Genomic DNA, 19,661 nt, shown 5'->3' with positions numbered 1-19,661 from the left:
TCGTTCTGTCTACTGCCACATGTGAAAGGGTTTCTGCGAAACTTGTTTCCCGAAAGGAGTTTCGCAACCTAAATGTAAATGTCTACCTGTAAATGTATTTATTGTTTCATTCTGTACCACTGGGATATGGATCATGGGAATAATCAATATTTAAATGAATGTTTAATATTTTCGTAATTAACTAGATTTTATGGTCGACATAAATTTATTGTCAGTGGGACAAATTAAAATGCAAAAATTTGAAGTAACGTCAATAATTTACATATTTATTAATTTACTGGTTTATTTACAATAGTTGTAAAATACACAGGTAATAATAAACTCTCTAATATAACATTTAAAACATAGTACCAACAGAACCATTTTCAAGTTTTTCATAATATGATATGCATAGCTGCTAATGCATTGCACTAACCGCCAATACGAAGTCCATAAATGTCTATTATACAGTCAATATGCGATAAACATTCATCACTGAGTACGATCGTCAAAAGATCTATCATTTCTATTTTCATTTTCTTATATCATGTACTTCACGCTGTCATCTTTACCCATTTGCGCTGTTGTCATAAATATATATTTTTAACTATGTTTTTACGTTGGTAAGTATGTCAATTTTCTGATTTCACGAATGAACTTGATCTAACTTTCGTGACAGGAAATGCATAAGCATTGTTGCTAAGTCACACTTAACATTGTCTGATTACCCACATACGCTCAAACAAACTACAGTTTGGCGATGGTGGACATTTGCTCTATTTGCCAATAATACTTTGCAATGTTGAAACATTCGTAACTGATAATATTAGCATGCAGTTGTACTAAGTATTCTTTTCCAATAAAATGAAAGTTCGCTTCTCTTTTGCTAATAGAATTAATGTAATACATCTCTATTAGGATTTTATCAACCGTGAAATAACATGTAGAACAGATGTGACTGTTCTGTCTAGTGGAAGATGTTAAAACAACTTAATTAGTAACTCTGCTGTGAAGACTTTTTAGAGGATGAATCTCGCTTGATAGAGGAAACTTTGTGGATGATGTCATATAATGCATGATAAATTCTTCTCGGGTTGACAGCCGCGTCATGCGTTGTTCTCCAGCAACGTTTCAGCGAGTTTCTTACTTGCCATCTTAAGGCGAAGTGTCGGGTTCATATAATGCAGGTCCTTTTTTTATGGACTACGAACTTTTGTCATGATCTTCATCAATCGCCCACTATTTCTCTAAATAGACATTGACCACTCCAATCTGAACGTTAAGGCAAATAAATCAATAGCTAATTAGTTGAGGACAAGTCTGGAAATTCTATTTTTCATCACTAGTTACTAATCGCCTTTAGATGACGATGATGCTGAAAATTCTTTTTTCCATTATTAGTTACTACTAACATTTAAAACGTACAATGAATGTAAATTATTGATATCCTTAATAGGAATGTACGTCATTGTCTCACACCATTTTCGTTTCTGCCACGTAAGTAAACTAAAATTTTAGTGACATTATCCCTCGTAAAATTGTCTGATGCTTGGCGAAATTTTTCCAACTAAGATGTGCTCACAATTTGATCAGCATCAGTTGGAAAACCAATGAGTGATTAAGGGAAAAACGAACTATTAGACAATGGTAGCGTATCTCTAACACAGCTTGCGACCGGTGCCACCTTCTTTTAGGGTGCATCCCTGAAGGAAATCGGCGAAGTTAAGTAACATTTGCTGAAGACGTATTCTAGATGCTCTGAGAGGAAGAAGGTCGTTCATAGAAGGATGACAAGGATCTTTCTCGTTAGGATAGATCATTGATTGGCATGAAGCATTCTTAGAGGAATATTGGAAGGACGTGGGTTAAAAGCCACTGATGAGAATTTTCTTGACGTTTGATGTAATACTGATTGTTTCATTCTTCCTAACAGTTATCGTCTGACTGGTTTGATTGCACTTATGATAAAAGAGAAACATTGGTCACCGTCATTATAGGTAAATAGCTGTACCTTCCCTCAAAACATTTCGCATTTATTCGGTCTACAGAGAAAATCTTCTGTAGAGAAATTTGTGTGGCAGTCGGGACTAGCGGGCTCTCGATTCATCTCGTTTAATGGATCCGCCCAGAAGCTGAACAGCGTCAGGAAAACACATGCGTTCTTTTTGTATGCTGGGAGGATATCTGCGCCGTTACTTTCAATCAGTTACCTCTGTAACAATCAAAATACCGGAAAACTGGACTGCTACTGTTATCGGAAAGGGAAATCTATCTCAAAAACAGGTTTAATTAATTATTTTTTCAGTGATTCTGGTACATGCTTCGTCATAAAATATGAATCAATACGTGCATTGAGCTTCTTCTGGATGATCATATACTACACGGAAAGTTCCGTAGATCCGAACCTAGCTTCTCTGGAAAAATCTGGCTTACAGCTAGTGTCTGATGGAGCTGCAGTGAGCTGATCTCGTGCCGTACTCCGATTCACATACTTAAGCACGTAGTATGGACATAAAACGATGGTACTCGTGCTCAATGTGGCATCTGTTTGCTACTCTACGTACCCACTCTGGAATTGGTGTGAAGTTGCTCTGCACCTGCAACAACTCGTCTATGGTAGACCGCGTATTTTATATGACAGTGACCGACGACTCCAGTCCCTCAATTGGGAACTACCGTAACGGTGAGCTTATTTGCTACTTACTCGTTAGCGACGCTGGAAAGCAAGAATGGGCGGTTTTTGTTTTCGCCGCCATAGCTACTTGTGAAACAAACTACGATGCACTCATCCTTCACCGTACGGCAACTGTTTTTAGCGGTGGTTTAACAACTGCGACAGCAGGTGAGTGTAAGGTCACTTGAGCGTCATCGAGGACGACACAGTCTGTCTCCTGTGGTCCACGTCGTGCGACAGCAGACTCTCGATACTGAAGGGGTTGGACCGGCGCGGGGGCGGCGCGGAGACCTGCTGGCCGACGTCCGTGGGCGGGGGTGGCGGGGGTGGAGGCGGCGGCGGAGGGGGCGGCGTAGGCGATACTCGGCCGCAGTTGGAGCTGGCCTCGTCGTCCGAGACGATGTTGATATCCTCCTCGTCGTCGTTGGGTTGGGACTGGCTCCGGTCTTCCAGAGGGTCGGCTGCCGGGGGCGGCGACGGCGGCTGCTGCTGCGGGGGCGGCGGCGGCGGCGGGGGCTGCTGGTGGGCGGGCGCGTGGGCGCGGTGCTTGGCCTCCCACTGGCGGCGCAGCGTGTCCAGGTCGACGGCGACGCCCTTGGCGGCCAGCTTGCGCTGCTGGCGCTCCAGCGACTTGAGCAGCTTCTTCTCGCGCCGCTCGCGCTCCTTGCGCCGCAGCTCCTCCTCCGGGATGGGCTCCCCGCTGCACGTCTGCGGGTGCGCGTTGTGCGCCGGCCGGCCCGGGCCCTTCTTCGTGTGCTCCTTCTTGCGCCACTTGGCGCGCCGGTTCTGGAACCACACCTGCAACATCGCGTCCCCACCGTCAGAGGTGACCCCTGCTCTCGACAGGTACGCTTAAACTCCGTACTAACCTTATAGTAATTCTGTCGCAACACCACAGCCTGTTACGACCCTCCAGAAAGCCCAGCGACCTCAACAAATCCCCCTCGAACCAGTTTACCTCTTGGTGTAACCAATCCCTCCTCAAGATGAATCCTCCCAAAACTGAAGGAAAGACTGCAGGATGAACCACATGTTGTTTCCATTCCCATGACTTCTTCCTAACCATTTACGACCATGCCAGCCTTTTTTCTCTTTTTGGGTCATCATTCCTCTGGCAGCTTTGATACAGCCTGCCACGATTTCTCTCATGTGCCAACTTCATCTTGGAGTAGCGCTTACACCCAAGCTTCTCTATCGTTTGTTGGATATATTCCAGTCTCTTTCACAGCCCGCATTAGCCATTGGATCAATGATGAGGGCTGGTGCGCCACCCAGCCTTGGTGTTGTTGTTAGGCAGCTTCCTGTATCCGAATACTGGGCTGGTCATAACTCTCTGTCTCAGTTAGATGATTTGAAATTTTTTCGGAAATGTTCTCACACTTTCACATGGATGAACTCTAGATGAAGACAGATGAGATATACAGATTCCATTCCAGGGAAGAAGGAGTGGGGACAGGAAGGGCATCCATCCACTCTCTACCATTAACATTGTTAAACCCGCATTAACATGGCGACCTCGTGAAGATATGGGAAAGGCCAGGCAAAAAGAGAAAGTTGCAGTCTCTGCCCTCCTGCAGTACCGGGTGGCTATAATTAAAGTGCAACTATGCACGGAGGTCCAGTGTGGGGCCGCAGTTATCGTATGGCAGCGAATCTTGGTAACTACGCCAAATGCGTTAATGTGGAAACGATTAACGCTGGAAAAAAAATACTTGCAACTATGGCCACCAGGTGTAACATTGGCGCTGTACAGCGTCTCTTCGACTTCTCTGGTGCGCATACTGAACTAAATGTGGCAGCGGCCCATGTCCTGTTCCTAATCCATTATATGAGGAAACATTTCTATACGTCTTCTCGCATTCACAGTGCCAGATATGCACCTGGTGGCCATACTGGAACTATTTTTTTGCAGCGAGAATCGTTTCCACATTAACTCATTAACATTTCTACCACGTTCCGCTGCCGTATGATAACTGCAGCTCACACTGCAAGTCTGTGGGTATCTGCACAAGAATTATAAACGCCCTGTACAGCTAAACACCTTAATAGCCGTATCACAGTTCCATCGCAATACGACTCGCTCTTCCAATACTCACCTCCCAAAACTCAAGGAATGACTGTAGGATGAACCCGCTGCTGGCTTTATTCCCATACTTCTACCTAACCATTTATGACAATCCCATCTTCTTTTCTTGAGTCATCATTCTTCTGACTGTTTTGATGCGACTTGTCACGATTTCTCTCCTGTGCTAACCTCTTCATCACTGAGTAGCGCTCACAGCCGAAGTTCTCTATAAGTCTCTCTATATATTCAAGTCTCTGTCATGCCCCATCCAGATAGCACAACAACGGCGAATTTGCTTGCCAATCTGGATATGCTTTGTTGGTGTTTTCCCACATCTGATATCTGAATACTGGCTGGTACCCATGTCCCGCCTGAGTTAGACGATTAAAAAATATTTCTATGATGTTATCACACTTTCACACGGAATAACACTAGAGGAAGGCAGACGAGGTATATATATTCTTCCGCAGGGGGAGAGGGATGGTGGCTGGGAGGGTAACTAGCAGTCCTCTAGCTCTAAGATTGCCAAATCCAGAGAAACAGGCCGAGCTCAAGGGAATAATGGATAAGGCCAGGAAACCAGATTCTAATCTGTGTCTTCCACAACAGTTTTTACCCTCTTACCCCCGCCCCCCCCCCTCCCCCCACATCCTGTAGTACCATCGAAGTTATTCTCCGACGACTAAACGCAACTCCTTCCAACTTGTCCCATCGTTCTGTGTTCTCCAAGCATTTCTTTCCACTGCCGTTTACGTGGAGAACGTTCTCATTTCCTACTTTATCAGTCTACCTGATTTTCAACATTGTTCTCCAACACCATATTTCAAACTTTTCGATTTTCTTCTGGTTTCCTACAGTCTATGATTCGCTTCCATATTTTCTGTGTCTCAAAAATTTCTTCCTCAAATTAAGAGCTTTTTTGATACTGTTAGACTTCTTTTGGCTAGAGGAATGTCTTCGTTGCCTGTGCCCGTCTGCTTATTACGTCATCTTTGCTTCCAAGTAGTGGAATTCATTCACTTTGTCGCTTACTAGTTTGCAGCTTTGATGTTAATTTTCCTACTAGCGTCATTCCTACTGCTAAAGATTACTTTCGTCTTTCGAAATATTTCATGGAGATGATGTTGTACAGCTTTAATGAATGCTAAGAACTGTATTATGCAATGCACAGCTGTAACGGTATTTTTTATCAGGGACGATCGTTTTCAGTCTAGGATCATACCATGACTCTTACGCCAATTGCGTAAATGCAGAGCAGAGATGGTTTTTTGATCCGATGATGATCTGAGCCTAGACCAACATCGATCATCTCTAATTAAATATGCCGTTACAGCTATGTATTGCATAATTCCGTTCTTAACTGTCGTCCTTCTTCGTTTTCCTCTCAGTCCTTTTTCTACGCTTAGTAGAATATTCATTCCATTCATTATGTCCTGTAATCTTTCCTCGCTTACACTGAGGATAACAATAGCACAGTAAATCTTATCACTGGCCATCAACTTCGATCCCACTTCTGAACCATTATTATTTCCGTCATTATTTGATTTACAGACTGAATAGTAGGGGAGAAAGGCTGCATCCCCGTCTTACACAATTTTAAATATCAGAAATTCACTCTTGTTCTTTCATTCTAACATCCAATCCGACAAAGGAGCGGACAAAAATACACTATGTAATCAGAAGTATCAGGACACTCCCAAAAACACGCATTTTTCATATTAAGTACATTGTCCTGTCACGTACTGACAGGTACTCCATATTAGCGACCTCAGTAGTCATTAGACATCGTGAGAAAGCAGAATGGGGCGCTCCGCGGAACTCACGGACATCGAACGTGGTCAGGTGATTAGGTGTCACTTGTGTCACACGTCTGTACGCGAGATTTCCACACTCCTAAACATCCCTAGGTCCTCTGTTTCCCTTGTGATAATGAAGTGGAAACGTGAAGTGACATGTACAGCGCAAGAGGGGACAGGACGACCTCGTCTGTTGACTGACAGAGACAGCCGACAGTTGAAGGGGGTTGTAATGTATAATAGGCAGACATCTATCTAGACCATCACACAGGAGTTCCAAACCGCATCAGGATCCAGTGCAAGTACTATGACAATTAGGCGGGAGGTGAGAAAACTTGGATTTCATGTTCGGGCGACTGTTCATAAGCCATGGCTATATTGATATAGGCAGCATAAACATTGGTCGATTGACCAGTAGTAAAACGTTGTGTGGAGTGACGAATCACGGTACACAATATGGCGATCCGATGGAAGGTGTGGGTATGGCGAATACCCGGTGAACGTCATCTGTCAGCGTGTGTAGTGCCTACAGTAAAGTTCGGAGGCGGTGGTGTTATGGTGTGGTCGTTTTTTTCGTGGAGGGGGCTTGCACCCCTTATGTTTTGCGTGGCACTATGACAGCACACGCTTACATTGATGTTTTAACCACCTTCTTGCTTCCCACTGTTGAAGAGCAATTCCGGAATGGCGATTGCATCTTCCAACACGATCGAGCACCTGTTCATAATGCACGGCCCGTGGCGGTGTGCTTACACGACAATGACATCTCTGTAATGGACTGGCCTGTGCAGAGTCCTGACCTGAATCCTACACAACACCTCTGGGTTGTTTCGGATCACCGACTTCATACCAGGCCTCACCGAGAGACATCGATACCTCTCCTCAGTGCAGCTCTCCGTGAAGAATGGGGTGCCATTCCCCAAGGAACCTTCCAGCACCTGATTGAACGTATGCTTGCAAGAGTGGAAGCTGTCTTCAAGGCTAAGGTTATGGCAACACGGTATTGAATTCCAACATTATCGATGGAGGGCACCTCGTGCTTGTAAGTCATTTTCAGCCAAGAGCCCGGATACTTTTAATCACATAGTGTATCTAGACTAATTCTTGACCAGCAGTTAACGAGAAAATCTTCATGCTAACTATCCAACAGAAAAGATGATAAATGAGTAAAACTACTAAAGGGCTGAACATAGGAATTGCGCCCCCTAGTATCCTCCTTTTCCTTGTGCCTTCGTCTCACATCGTCCCAGGATCGGCATGATTATTAACTACTACAACGTTTCACAAGTATGAAAACAAGAAATTAATATTAATTAAGTATACTTACGTAATATTCAATTAAAAATAATACAGTAAATTTAATATATTAAAAGCACTTCTTAAAAGCCGGCCGGTGTGGCCGAGCGGTTCTAGGCGCTACAATCTGGAACCGCGCGTCAGCTATGGTCGCAGGTTCGAATCATGCCTCGGGCATGGATGTGTGTGATGTCCTTAGGTTAGTTAGGTTTAAGTAGTTCTAAGTTCTAGGGGACTGATGACCACAGCAGTTAAGTCTCATAGTGCTCAGAGCCATTTGAACTTCTTAAAATACAAAATTAGAATATTTAAATCGTAAATTAGATAAGAAGTTGTGAAAGTTGTACAGTATCCGGAATGGGGAACATTAAGATAATGAACCATTCTTTGCAAATGAACATGTCGAGTGGTCTGAGCTACTGCATGAAAGCCGGCCGCAGTGGTCTCGCGGTTCTAGGCGCGCAGTCTGGAACCGTGCGACTGCTACCGTCGCAGGTTCGAATCCTGCCTCGGGCATGGATGTGTGTGATGTCCTTAGGTTAGTTAGGTTTAAGTAGTTCTAAGTTCTAGGGGACTGATGACTACAGCAGTTGAGTGCCATAGTGCTACAGCCATTTTTTACTGCATGAAAAATACATGTTGAGGTGCCTCTTACACTGATGAGCCAAAACATTAGGACCACCTGCCTAATAGCTTGTTTGTCCGACTATGGAGCGAAATACATCACTGATTCAGCGTATCAGGGACCGACAGTTTGTTGGTAGGTTTGTGGAGGTATGTGGCATTAGATGTCTACGCACAGCTTAAGTACTTCTCGTAAATAACGGGCCGCTGATATGGGTAAGTGATGATGGCGACCGATACTAACCCAGATGGGTCCCATAGAATTTACATCAGGCTTATTTGGTCGCCGAGACATCAACGTTAGTTCACTATGATGCTCCTCAAACCACTCTATCATGGTTCTGGCTCCGAGACACGGACAGTTTCACTGCTGGGAGATGACATCGCCATCGGGGAAGACATCAAGCATGAAGGCACGCAGGTGATTCCCAGCTGTCAGCGTATCTTTGCTTAGCACCATAGATCCCATGCAAGCGCAGGAGAGTGTCTCCCATAGCATAACACTAGCCTCACCAGCCTGCGCCCATGGCGCGCTGCACGTTTCGGACCACCATTCATCTCGATGACGCCGTTAGTGGAGAAGACCTATTGTAGCAAAATATGATTGACCAAACGAGCCGACACGTTTCTATTGAATCTCTATGGCCCAGTGCCCTCTGCAGTCGTAACTGGCGATGACGTTCGCACAACATGTGAATACATAGGGGTGGTCTGCTGCGGAGCTCGTTGTTCAACATTGTACGATGACTGGAGTGCTAGGAAATATTTATGCATGCACCAGCACTATGCTCCTTCGGCAGAGATGTCACCGGTCACCATCTGTCCCACTTTACAGAGCTAACAAGCTTCCGAACCCCACGTTCTGTAAAGAGTCGTGGACCTCCAACCTTTTAGCGCCTAGTGGTAGTTTCGCTGTCCTTCTACCTCTTTCCGTATATGCTCACGGCAGTAGCACGTGAACATTCGACCAGCTTTGCAGTTTCCGACATACTCGTTCCCATGTTCTGCATTATAATAAGATGCCCTTTGTTAAAGTTGCTTATCTCAATGTATATCCCCATTTGCAGCACATCGCTAAGGCGATCTCCCGTCCGTTTCCGCTCCGCTTACGTACTTTTGTTACCAAGTCAGATGACATATTAGGCGTTATCCAACATCGTTGTGGGCAGTGGTCATAATGTTTTGGCTCATCAGTGTATATAATGTACAAGGCCTGATAACAACATCACAAACCAGCAACACTCATGCACTGTGCTGGCCATTCTACCTGTCACAGAGATTTGCAGCTGTCGCCAGTTATATACCAATCGACGTTGAGCAGGAATACGAACTTTCGTGGACATCCAACCATGAGGTCTGGGTGCTTCATTCCTTTCATTAGGGAGTTAAATAATACATTTTTAGGCTTTCTTTATTAATAATAATGTACTCATAAGTCACGTCATGAGTTCCGAGTGCTTCACTCTTTCTACCAGGGATTATAAATAACACGTTTTAAGCTTCCTTTGTCAGTAACAGTGTTCCCATACTACACACATGTGTCTGTATGTAAGTTCCATATTTATGTTAGGAGCCCTTATTTGTAGTTCTTCGGTAGTTTACGAAGACCAGCGTTTGCAGTAACAGGACTACAACTTACGGCGACGCGCGACTCTTTGAGGTCGAGGCGCATGGCGAGCGCCTCGCGCATGAAGACGTCCGGGTAGTGGGAGGCGAGGAAGGCCCTCTCCAGCTCCTCCAGCTGCCAGCTGTTGAAGTTGGTGCGCGACCGCCGCCGCTTGCTGCCTCCGCCGCCCCCACTGCCGTCGTCAGCAGCGTCCCCGCCGCTGGAGCTGCCGCCTGCAAACAGGTGCACCAGTCCGTTCCCGAGTGTGCCACGTGTCGCGAGGGGCATTTCATAAATCATGCACAAGTTGGCAACACTGACAACTATATGGGATGACAATACGAAAACGTGCTGTAGAAGCTCGCACGTATTATCTTGGCACATGAGCAGAATCACTTTCTCTTGCTGAGCTCTGAGCGACGCCTCTCCCTCTTTCCGTACACTCCAAGCATTATAGATAAGTGAGTGCAGAAATGAGTATTTAAAAAAAAAATTATGAGAGGATATGAAATTAAATTTGAAACACAGTTTCTTTTTCATGAAACTCCGCAAAGAGGCAAGGAACGGTTTTTTCTACAAAGAAACTATAGCTCCGATAGAAAAATGTTAAAGCAGAACGTTTTAGAGGTTAAAGTGAGTTATCGATTGCTTCTTCATAACTATCGTTTGCTTTGTCAGATTTCGAGATGTATCTAAAAAACCGTTAAAAATTGGGCATTGGATAACTCGTCAACGCTCACGTTCCTTTACTTGCTATTTATTGTAAATATAGCCAGCAGTATGTCAAAAACAATACTTAATAAAAAATTAAAAAATGTTAATTAATTTTCGAGATTTATCGATTTTTTATGGCACTGTCGATATTTCGCTGGACTATAGCAATGTATGGCTCTACAGTAGCGGTTTTAAGTTTATTTTCTTGTTAAATAGTTGTGCTATCACGCTATTAAATACCTTTTACACTTTTATATATTGGAAGAATCAAAAAATACTACCAAAAACTTGCACTTTCGTTGAGTGTGTTATTTTTATTTGCTGTCTCGGTTTTTACTCTGTGGAAATAGCTCTTAAAGAAAGAAATGGCTAACATTTTTTCAAAGATTGAAATGTTTTTAAATTCGTAAAAAGGTTTCTTTATTTAAAAAATTAATTTTATGCATAAAAATTGAGGCAGTTACTAAAAAAGCCACCCAACAAAAGTGCAAGTTCGAATCATTTTTTGATCTTTACAATTAAGAAAATAGTAAAAACTATTTAATAGCATGATAGCACATCTCTTTAGGAAGAAAATAACCCTAAAACAGTTACTGTAGAGCTATCCATTGGTGGACAATTATCGAGAGCTCTCATTTTTCTAAAAATCGATATATGTCGAAAAATAATTAATTTTTTAATTTTTAAAGAAGTACTGTTTTGGCTTACCGCGGGCTATACTTATAGCAACAACAAATACGAGAACGCGAAGAGTAACGAGTTTTAACGTTTTTTTCTTTATTTTCTTCGATCTCAACTACGTTTTTTTTTTTTTTAATGGAAATACAACTTCTTGCAACTTGGTGGAATTTTGTGATCATGTTCGCGATTTTGGCTAGAGTTTTATGGCAAAGGGGCTTATTTTTTAGTTTTCAGGTAATAACTGTAGCTAATTTTACAACTGACCCTCGCAGAATGCTTGGACTGCAAGTGGCAGCGAGGTCATTTGAAACGAAGCACAAACTCTGATTAGAGAGGTATGGGGAAGGGAATCGCCAGGTGCTTGTCAAGAGAGCCATCCCAGAATTTGCCTTCAGCAGTTTAGGGACGTCACTGAAAATCTAAATCAGGATGGCCAGACGCGGGTTTCAACTGTCGTCCTCCCGAGTACGAGTCCAGTGTATCAACCAAGGTCCTACCTAGCTCGTTAAAGACGATTCATCACTAAACAGTTGCGTTGTGCGAAAGTGTTACCATTGTCAATAGAATTCAGAAGCTCTTCATAAAATGCCACACGCTTGCGTTTGTCGTCATGACGTTGTACCTGAAACGGCTGTAATTTGTACGGCTTCATAACCAACCAACGTCTCAAACACGCGAAGTGTTGTATAAATTCGTGGGACATTTTCGTCGGAACATGAGAGCCCCCAGTACTCTTTTCTTTACATACACAGCATCTGCGAATGTTCGATCCATTCGGAGAATTACTTTGGTACCTCAACCTGGAACCTTTTTGCACTGTAATCATGAAATTACACTTCACAAACTCGAGAACACAATATTATTTCTGCTGAGGTGTAGCCATACTGATAAGCGAACTGTGGCGCAGCGATCGGTAGTTTTGACAACATAATACTTTGTAATACGTGTGTTCTCTTTGAGCGTCCTGTATTTTATTTCAAGACTTCTTTTAAAAGTGCATTTGAAGCTAGGGTACGACCGAAATTCTACATTAGTACAAAAATAGAATGAAAAATAACAGTTGCAGCTGTCCTGAAGTCATTCAAACAAAGAAGAAGTCATCGGATGCGGGTAGGCGCTCTCTCCTACAGCTAAGATCATTTATCCGCTCAAGGCTTCAGTGGAGAGGTAGGCTGTGCATACAATGACTTGGTCCGTACTTGCACAGGCAACAGGAGACACATTAAACGCATGGTAAGCTGACTGTCTGGGCGTTGGACCTTCTAGAAACATTTGTACACGATTGGAATAGAAAAATAAGCCCGTTCGTGTGTTGTGGTGTTGTGTATGGGATGAAACGGTACCATATTGAATTTCAGTGCGAAGCACTAGGGGGCAAAAGACACAAAATACACTAAAAATGTGCCATGAAGGAATTATCCGAATGGGACTGAAATCGCTAGATACGATGTCCATGTACAGACAAACAGTCGAGCAGAATTTCAGAAAAATTTGATGATTCATTCAAGAGGAAGAGGTTCACAAATTGAACAAGTCAGTAAGGCATGGTCCATCTCTGGCCCTTATGCAAACAGTTATTTGGCTTGGCAATGAACGTCAGAGTTGTTGGTGACCTCTTGAGGGATATCATGCTGAATTCTGTCCGACTGGCTCTTTAGATATTCAAAATCCCGAGATGATAGAATGACCCTGCCCATAATGCTCCAAACATCGTCAATTGGGATGAGATCAGGCGGACCCTGATGACCAAGGCAGGATTCGGCAAGTACGGAGACAAGCAGCAGAAATTCTAGGCATGTGCGAGCGGGAATTATCCTGCTGAAATAGGATGGCTTGCCATGATGGACAATGAAACGGGGCACAGAATTTCGTCGACGTACCGCTATGCTGTAAGGGTGCAACAGATGACAACCAAAGAACTTCTTTGCCCTACTGTGCACTTGGATCACTAACTGCTGAAGAGGTTGTGTCAAACAAAGACCAAGAGACGGGACACCTACTTCTCTTTAAGGTAACGGTTTGGCTTTTCTACAAAGACAGTAAGGGATACCGCACAATAAATTTAGTTTCGGTACCGACAAGTTGTATTGTCTGTGACTAAATCAAATGGATAAACCTACATAGACGGCATTGTAGCAGTATTGGTGGGGGTTCAGCAGCGTTCGGCTACTACGCAGTGAGAGAGGTGCAGTTCTTCTGCCGCAGCCTACTCACGAGCACAACTTGTAAGCTGCAGCTAGCGGTTATTTAAAAATTGACGTATTGCCAATCGGAACTACACGACCCTTTAAACGTTTATATAACCATTTACTCCGTCAAGCTCACTTAGTAATTACAATGTTCGCATTAACTATTTCGGCACTCTTAAACATTAATCTTCACCTCCTCCATGAACCGTCTTTTCACCATTGTGGGAAGGAAAACAAACTCAGCGTACGAATTTTGGGCCTACAGAACGCACATGCACAAATTGAATATAATGCACGTGGGATTCACCCAAAGTCAAAGTGTTTTGCGCGATATTGCACTCACCTGTTTACGGTTCATTCTTCTTTGATAGGGACACAGTCAACGGTCAGCAGCTTCTTGCTGTATTACAAAACTGGTTGTTTCCGAGGCTGAACAATTTCATTTTTCAACACGACGTGGCACCCCCTCACTGAAGTCGCAAAGTGCGTGAATATCAGAATGAAACTCCGTTGAGCCGTCACAGAGCCGGCGACTTAACACTTCTCAGCTGGCCTCTAAGGTCTTCGGACTTAACGGCCTGTGACTTTCGGTGATGTTTCATTAAGGACAATGTTCATGCAGTACAGAACCTAGAACAGCTGAAGAACTGGATCGGTACTGCCATTATATCAGTGACGATGGACATATTTACCCGAGTACGGAGGGAAATTGAGTATCCATGTGATATTATACGTTTCGCTGATGGACGACAGTCTGACTTTCAGAGATTCGTAATTACGTGTCCCAAGTTTCATAGTTATACTTCTTACAGTTTAATAAATGTATGCTTCTAGGTACGTATATTCTTTTTGAACCACCCTGAATTGTTATAGCTTCACTAGGCTCTTTTTAGTTAACGATAAAATTAGTGACTAAACAGAATATAAGTTCCATTAGATTCAATAATTTACTAGGTACCGTACATGTGTTTGTCTTACGCCTTTGAGTGTAAAATGCGTGCTGATGGCAAATATTCCCTATTTAGCAACTTACTGTTGCAAAGAACTTGAGCCAAAGGTACAATGCATTTTTTCAAAGATGGTACGCACAACCTGTCACTGTTCTGTGACTCAGCGACGATGTTCGGAGGCCCCTGTAAGTCGTTCAGTAATGTGATTAGGTGTCAGCGAAGGAACACGAGTCGGTCGCAGGCTGTTGCAATCTACAGTACATTGTGTGTCACCGTACAGCTGAGGTAGAAATGAGTTCCTAACGCTCCACACTCTTATCGGCGCTGATCTAGGTCGCAGTAAATTGTCGATCGCCCCTTAGGACACTGCAAAGGTGACGTGAAGTCCATGCTTCAAAATCTTAAGATGGTGCTGTATAGCGGTATGCCCGTGTAGAAACGTTGTCTCTGTAATACGAATGACCCACTGTTGATCTCGAACAGCCGAATTCGTGTGTAATTTTGGATATGCTATGACCAATGCGGCTGCACCGATTATCACCCCATGTTCAAAGTAAGGTATCTCGCAAACTGTAACAGAAGGCTCAAATACCCTGGCTACATCCCCCCGCCATACGCCGCATCTACCCAAAATATTTGGTTGTCGCACATGGCACATTTCCAAAAGGGACAACCCTTGGCCTGAATTTTGACTACTCAGTTTTTATTAAAGAGCAGCAATATACGAAGGGCGTTCAATAATTAATGCAACTCTTTTTCTTCTGAAAGCAGATTGGATTTATTCAGGATGCCAATACACTATATTATTCCCCGCTCTTTTGGCTTCAAAACACTTTTTTTGAAAATAGTCTCCTTTCAATGTAAAGGCCTTAGGCCACCTTACTGAGAACGTCTGTATGCCCGTATGGTACCACTCTACTGGTCCAGTGTATCAGCAGTGTCAACAGACACGTCCAGTTGTGCAGCGTGGTGTTTCATTGTGACCCGCCGATCACTCAAATGAGCGTGTCCCCTCGTGTCAACACTGCAGGAGTCACAGCGAGAAATCGGGCAGGTCTGCACGACCTTGTTACAATAACGACAGACACCTCGCCCAACGGCTTGCTGTGCTTTTGTTGGCTGCTAGGTCTCCATAGACCTTCCGCAAGCGCCTATGAATATCAGCGATGCTTTCGTTTTCCACCAAAAGCAACTCATTAACAGCTCTCTACTTGGAATGAACCTTCGTTACAGACGTCATTTTGAAGGCTACGTATAGCGCCGCCATCTATCGGAACTTCATGAAACTACGGGGCTTAAGTGGGACTATTCCTTTAACTCCCAAAACAAATTTCGCATTTATTCAACCGAAACAGACAGACAAAAAACATGTTGCAGTTCTTATTGAACCTCCCTAATAGCTACTACTAGCCAGCAAAATCCCCCTATGAGGCTATGGGAGGGACGGGGGTGGGGGGAGGGGGATGAAAGGAGAAAGAAAGAAAAAAAACGGTCAAATATAGTGTGCAATGATTTCTTTAAAATTAAGAAACGAAAAAAATTACAGAAACATATGACGAGTCTCATTTGCTGCACATAATTTCGAGCATAAATGAAAGGTGCAATTTTTTTCCTTCAAGTTTTTTGAGAGAGTATTAAAAATTTATGTAGGTTGTCGCTCGTAAGAGTCATGAGGTGCGTTTTCTCTGGCGTTTCGGAAGATATTTGCAACTTCTTTTTTGCAGTGCTCAACTGAGTGCAGCCGAAGATAGTAGAGCACTTGCCCGCGAAAGGCATAGGTTCAGAGTTCGAGTTTCCAGCCGACACACAGTCTTAAAAATTCAAATGTGTGTTAATTCCTAAGGTACCAAACTGCTAGGGTCATCGGTCCCTACACTTATACACTGCTTAGACTAACTTATGCTGAGAACAACACATACACCCATGCCCGAGGGAGGACTCGAACCTCCGGCCGGACGGGCCCGGCAATCCGTGTCATGGCGCCTCAAACAACGCGGTCACTCCTCGCTGCCATAGTTTTAATCTGCCAGGAACTTTCAGTATTGTATTTGTTTGTAAAAACGAAATTATAAATAGCTGCCGAAACGAAACATCTGTGAAAATGATACCAGATATACTATATATAGGGTTACCCACCACAATTTTTCTTCGCAAATGTCTGTGGAACAACAACAGATATTGACAAACGACTTTAACAGGTACGAATGTAATGCAGAGGCTCGTGAAAGTAAATACTATGACACATTCTAATGCGTAAGGAAATATTTTTTTACAGAAACTTATGTTTTTTTGTGAACACCCCATATTATTTCTTAGGCAGTCAATAACCTGAAAAATCACAAAAAGAATGGCATTGATTGCATCGCAATGCGTCAATTACATGCTGGTAAATTGCAAAACGAAGTTGACGCTTGAAGTAAACGAAACATGCTGCTGTTGCACAGCCCGAGAAGCAAGAGTCAACGCCATGTTGCCCGTACTTGAGATGTGATTGACATGCTAGGATGCAAAAAACGCTGTATTTATTGCTGTTTAAATTGAAACTCAAATGTCTAGTAAGACACAATGAAAAATAAGGAAAGGAGTTACTCGTTCGTGCTTTATTGATCTTTACTACAGTACTAGAATGGACATAACGATAATGAAATACGGAATATAACCGATTACTTTCAAGCAATTAAGTTTTTCCTTTTTCTAATTGCAAAACTACACACCATGCCAGTGAACACGATACCCTACTGTCCATTTCCTACTTTTTGCCTGGCTATGAAAATTCGGATAAAATTTTTTTTTCCCTGGTTAGTTTCAAGCAATGCAAGTTTTCTTTGCAAAGAAAACTGTGTAAGTTCTAGGGAGTCATGTTCCCATCTTATTCGAGCATGCTACCAAAAAGGCGACTCTCTTATGGACGCCAGCCGAGTGCGGTCGTTTTCAGACGACGGCGAGAAGAGCCCTGTCAAAGAGTCGCGCCGCACAGTTGACGGCAGATGCAGACAGGCACGCGATCGGCCTGGCTGAGCGTGGCGGCGGCGGCGGCGGCGGCGGCGGCAGCGGCGGCGGCGTGTAATTTGGTCGACACATGGGAGCGCAGGGTGGCGGGCTGTGCCGTGCCGTGCGCTGTGTCCCTAATGCGCCGCCAGCCTTTTTGTCTCTGGCGGCCGGACATCTGTTGCTGCTGGCCGCCTGCCGACACCCTGTCACTGGAGGACCACTTTACTCCGACACGAAACAAAGCTCCGAAATGCAAGAGCAAAAATAGGTCGACTAAATAAACTAATAAACAAAGAAAGAAGATTACGGTTTAACTAGGGTTGCACTCTATCAAAACTACAGTGTACTAGTCTTAGTACACTACATAAATGATGAAGTAAATGGGAGTATTATCGGTAATATTGAGAGTGCTGGTAGGGAAAGGAACATACATGAAAGTGCAAGACAGAAACTGGGAACCGACAAATCCACTTTGGTTGTTTTTATTATTATTATTATTATTATTATTATTTTGCACAGATTAGAATCATAGATAATTCAGTATTAGTACGTTGTGTTCTTTATATACGTAGAGAATATAAATTGCATTTCATTTGTAACAAAAATTAGGTGATCGCGTAACTCCTGCGCGCTATTATGTAACCAAAGCAGGTGCTTTCGATGCAAGTACAGTTTATATGCACAAACAATACACACAGACACACACACACACACACACACACACACATACACACACGTGTATGTATATATACTCTGTGACCAAAAGTATCCGGACACCTGGCTGCAAATGACTTACAACTTCATGTCGCCCTCCATCGGTAGCGCTAGAATTCAATATGGTGTTGGCCTACCCTTAGCGTCCGCATCTCGTGGTCGTGCGGTAGCGTTCTCGCTTCCCACGCCCGGGTTCCCGGGTTCGATTCCCGGCGGGGTCAGGGATTTTCTCTGCCATGTGCTGACTGGGTGTTGTGTGATGTCCTTAGGTTAGTTAGGTTTACGTAGTTCTAAGTTCTAGGGGACTGATGACCATAGCTGTTAAGTGCCACAGTGCTCAGAGCCATTTGAACCATTTGAACCTACCCTTAGCCTTGATGACAGCTTCCAATTTCGCAGTCACATTTTCATTCGGGTGCTGGAAGGTTTCTTGGGTAATAGCAGCCCATTCTTCATGGAGTGCTGCACTGAGGAGAGGTGAGACCTGGCACGAAGTCGGCCTTACAAAACATCCCAAAGGTGTTCTGTAGGATTCAGATGAGGACTCTGTGCAGGGCAGTCCCTTACAGGGACGTTACTGTCGTTTAAGCACACCACCACGGGCCGTGTATAATGAACAGGGGCTCGATAGTGTTGAAAGATGCAATTGCCATCCCCGAATTGCTCTTCAACAGTGGGTAGCAAGAAGGTGTTTAAAACATTAATGTAGGCCTGTGCTGTGATAGTGCCATGCAAAACAAGGGGTGCAAGCCTCCTCCAAGGAAAACACAATCACAACGTAACACCACGGCCTCAGAATTTTACTGTTGGCACTACACACGCTGGCAGATGACGTTCACCGGGCATTCGCCCTACCCACACTCTGCCATCGTATCGCCACATTGTGTACCGTGATTCGTCACTCCACACAACGTTTTCCCACTGTTCAATCGTCCAATGTTTACGCTCCTTACACCAAGCGAGGCGTCGTTTGGCATTTACCGGCGTGATGTGTGGCTTATGAGCAACCGCTCGACCATGAAATCCAAGTTTTCTCACCTCACGCACAGCTGTCATAGTACCTGCAGTGGATTCTGATGCAGTTTGGAATTCCTGTGTGATGGTCTGGATAGATGTCTGCCTATTACACATTACGACTCTCATGAACTGTCGGCGGTCTGTAAACTAAGTTTACATGCATAAACATTACACACACACACACACACACACACACACACACACACACACACGCACACACACACACACACACGCACACACATAATGTTATTTCTGCTCCACAGAACTTTCTTGTCATGATCAAAGCCAAGAGTTTCCTTTTATTATTTATGAATGTGGAAGTTATTTATGAATAACAGAAATAATGTTTTATATACGTTCGACGA

At 43.8% G+C, this 19,661-nt stretch overlaps 1 protein-coding gene across 1 annotated transcript in view; it reads right to left on the bottom strand.

Moving 5' to 3' along the window:
* Window positions 1-238: 238 nt before the first annotated feature.
* LOC126335199 (homeobox protein unc-4 homolog) overlaps window positions 239-19,661 on the bottom strand; it is a 145,083-nt gene continuing 125,660 nt past the window's right edge. The window contains exons 3-4 of the mRNA XM_049998210.1: window positions 10,074-10,273; window positions 239-3,451 (exon numbers count right to left, since the gene is read on the bottom strand). Coding sequence (XP_049854167.1) covers window positions 2,834-3,451; window positions 10,074-10,273 — 818 coding nt within the window. The 3' untranslated portion in view covers window positions 239-2,833. The remainder of the gene's footprint in view (window positions 3,452-10,073; window positions 10,274-19,661) is intronic.

This window comes from Schistocerca gregaria, chromosome 2, assembly GCF_023897955.1.
Source record: "Schistocerca gregaria isolate iqSchGreg1 chromosome 2, iqSchGreg1.2, whole genome shotgun sequence".
Lineage (NCBI taxonomy): Eukaryota > Metazoa > Arthropoda > Insecta > Orthoptera > Acrididae > Schistocerca > Schistocerca gregaria.
The sequence above is the reverse complement of the archived record's forward strand: the minus strand, read 5'-3'. Positions and strand labels throughout refer to the sequence as shown.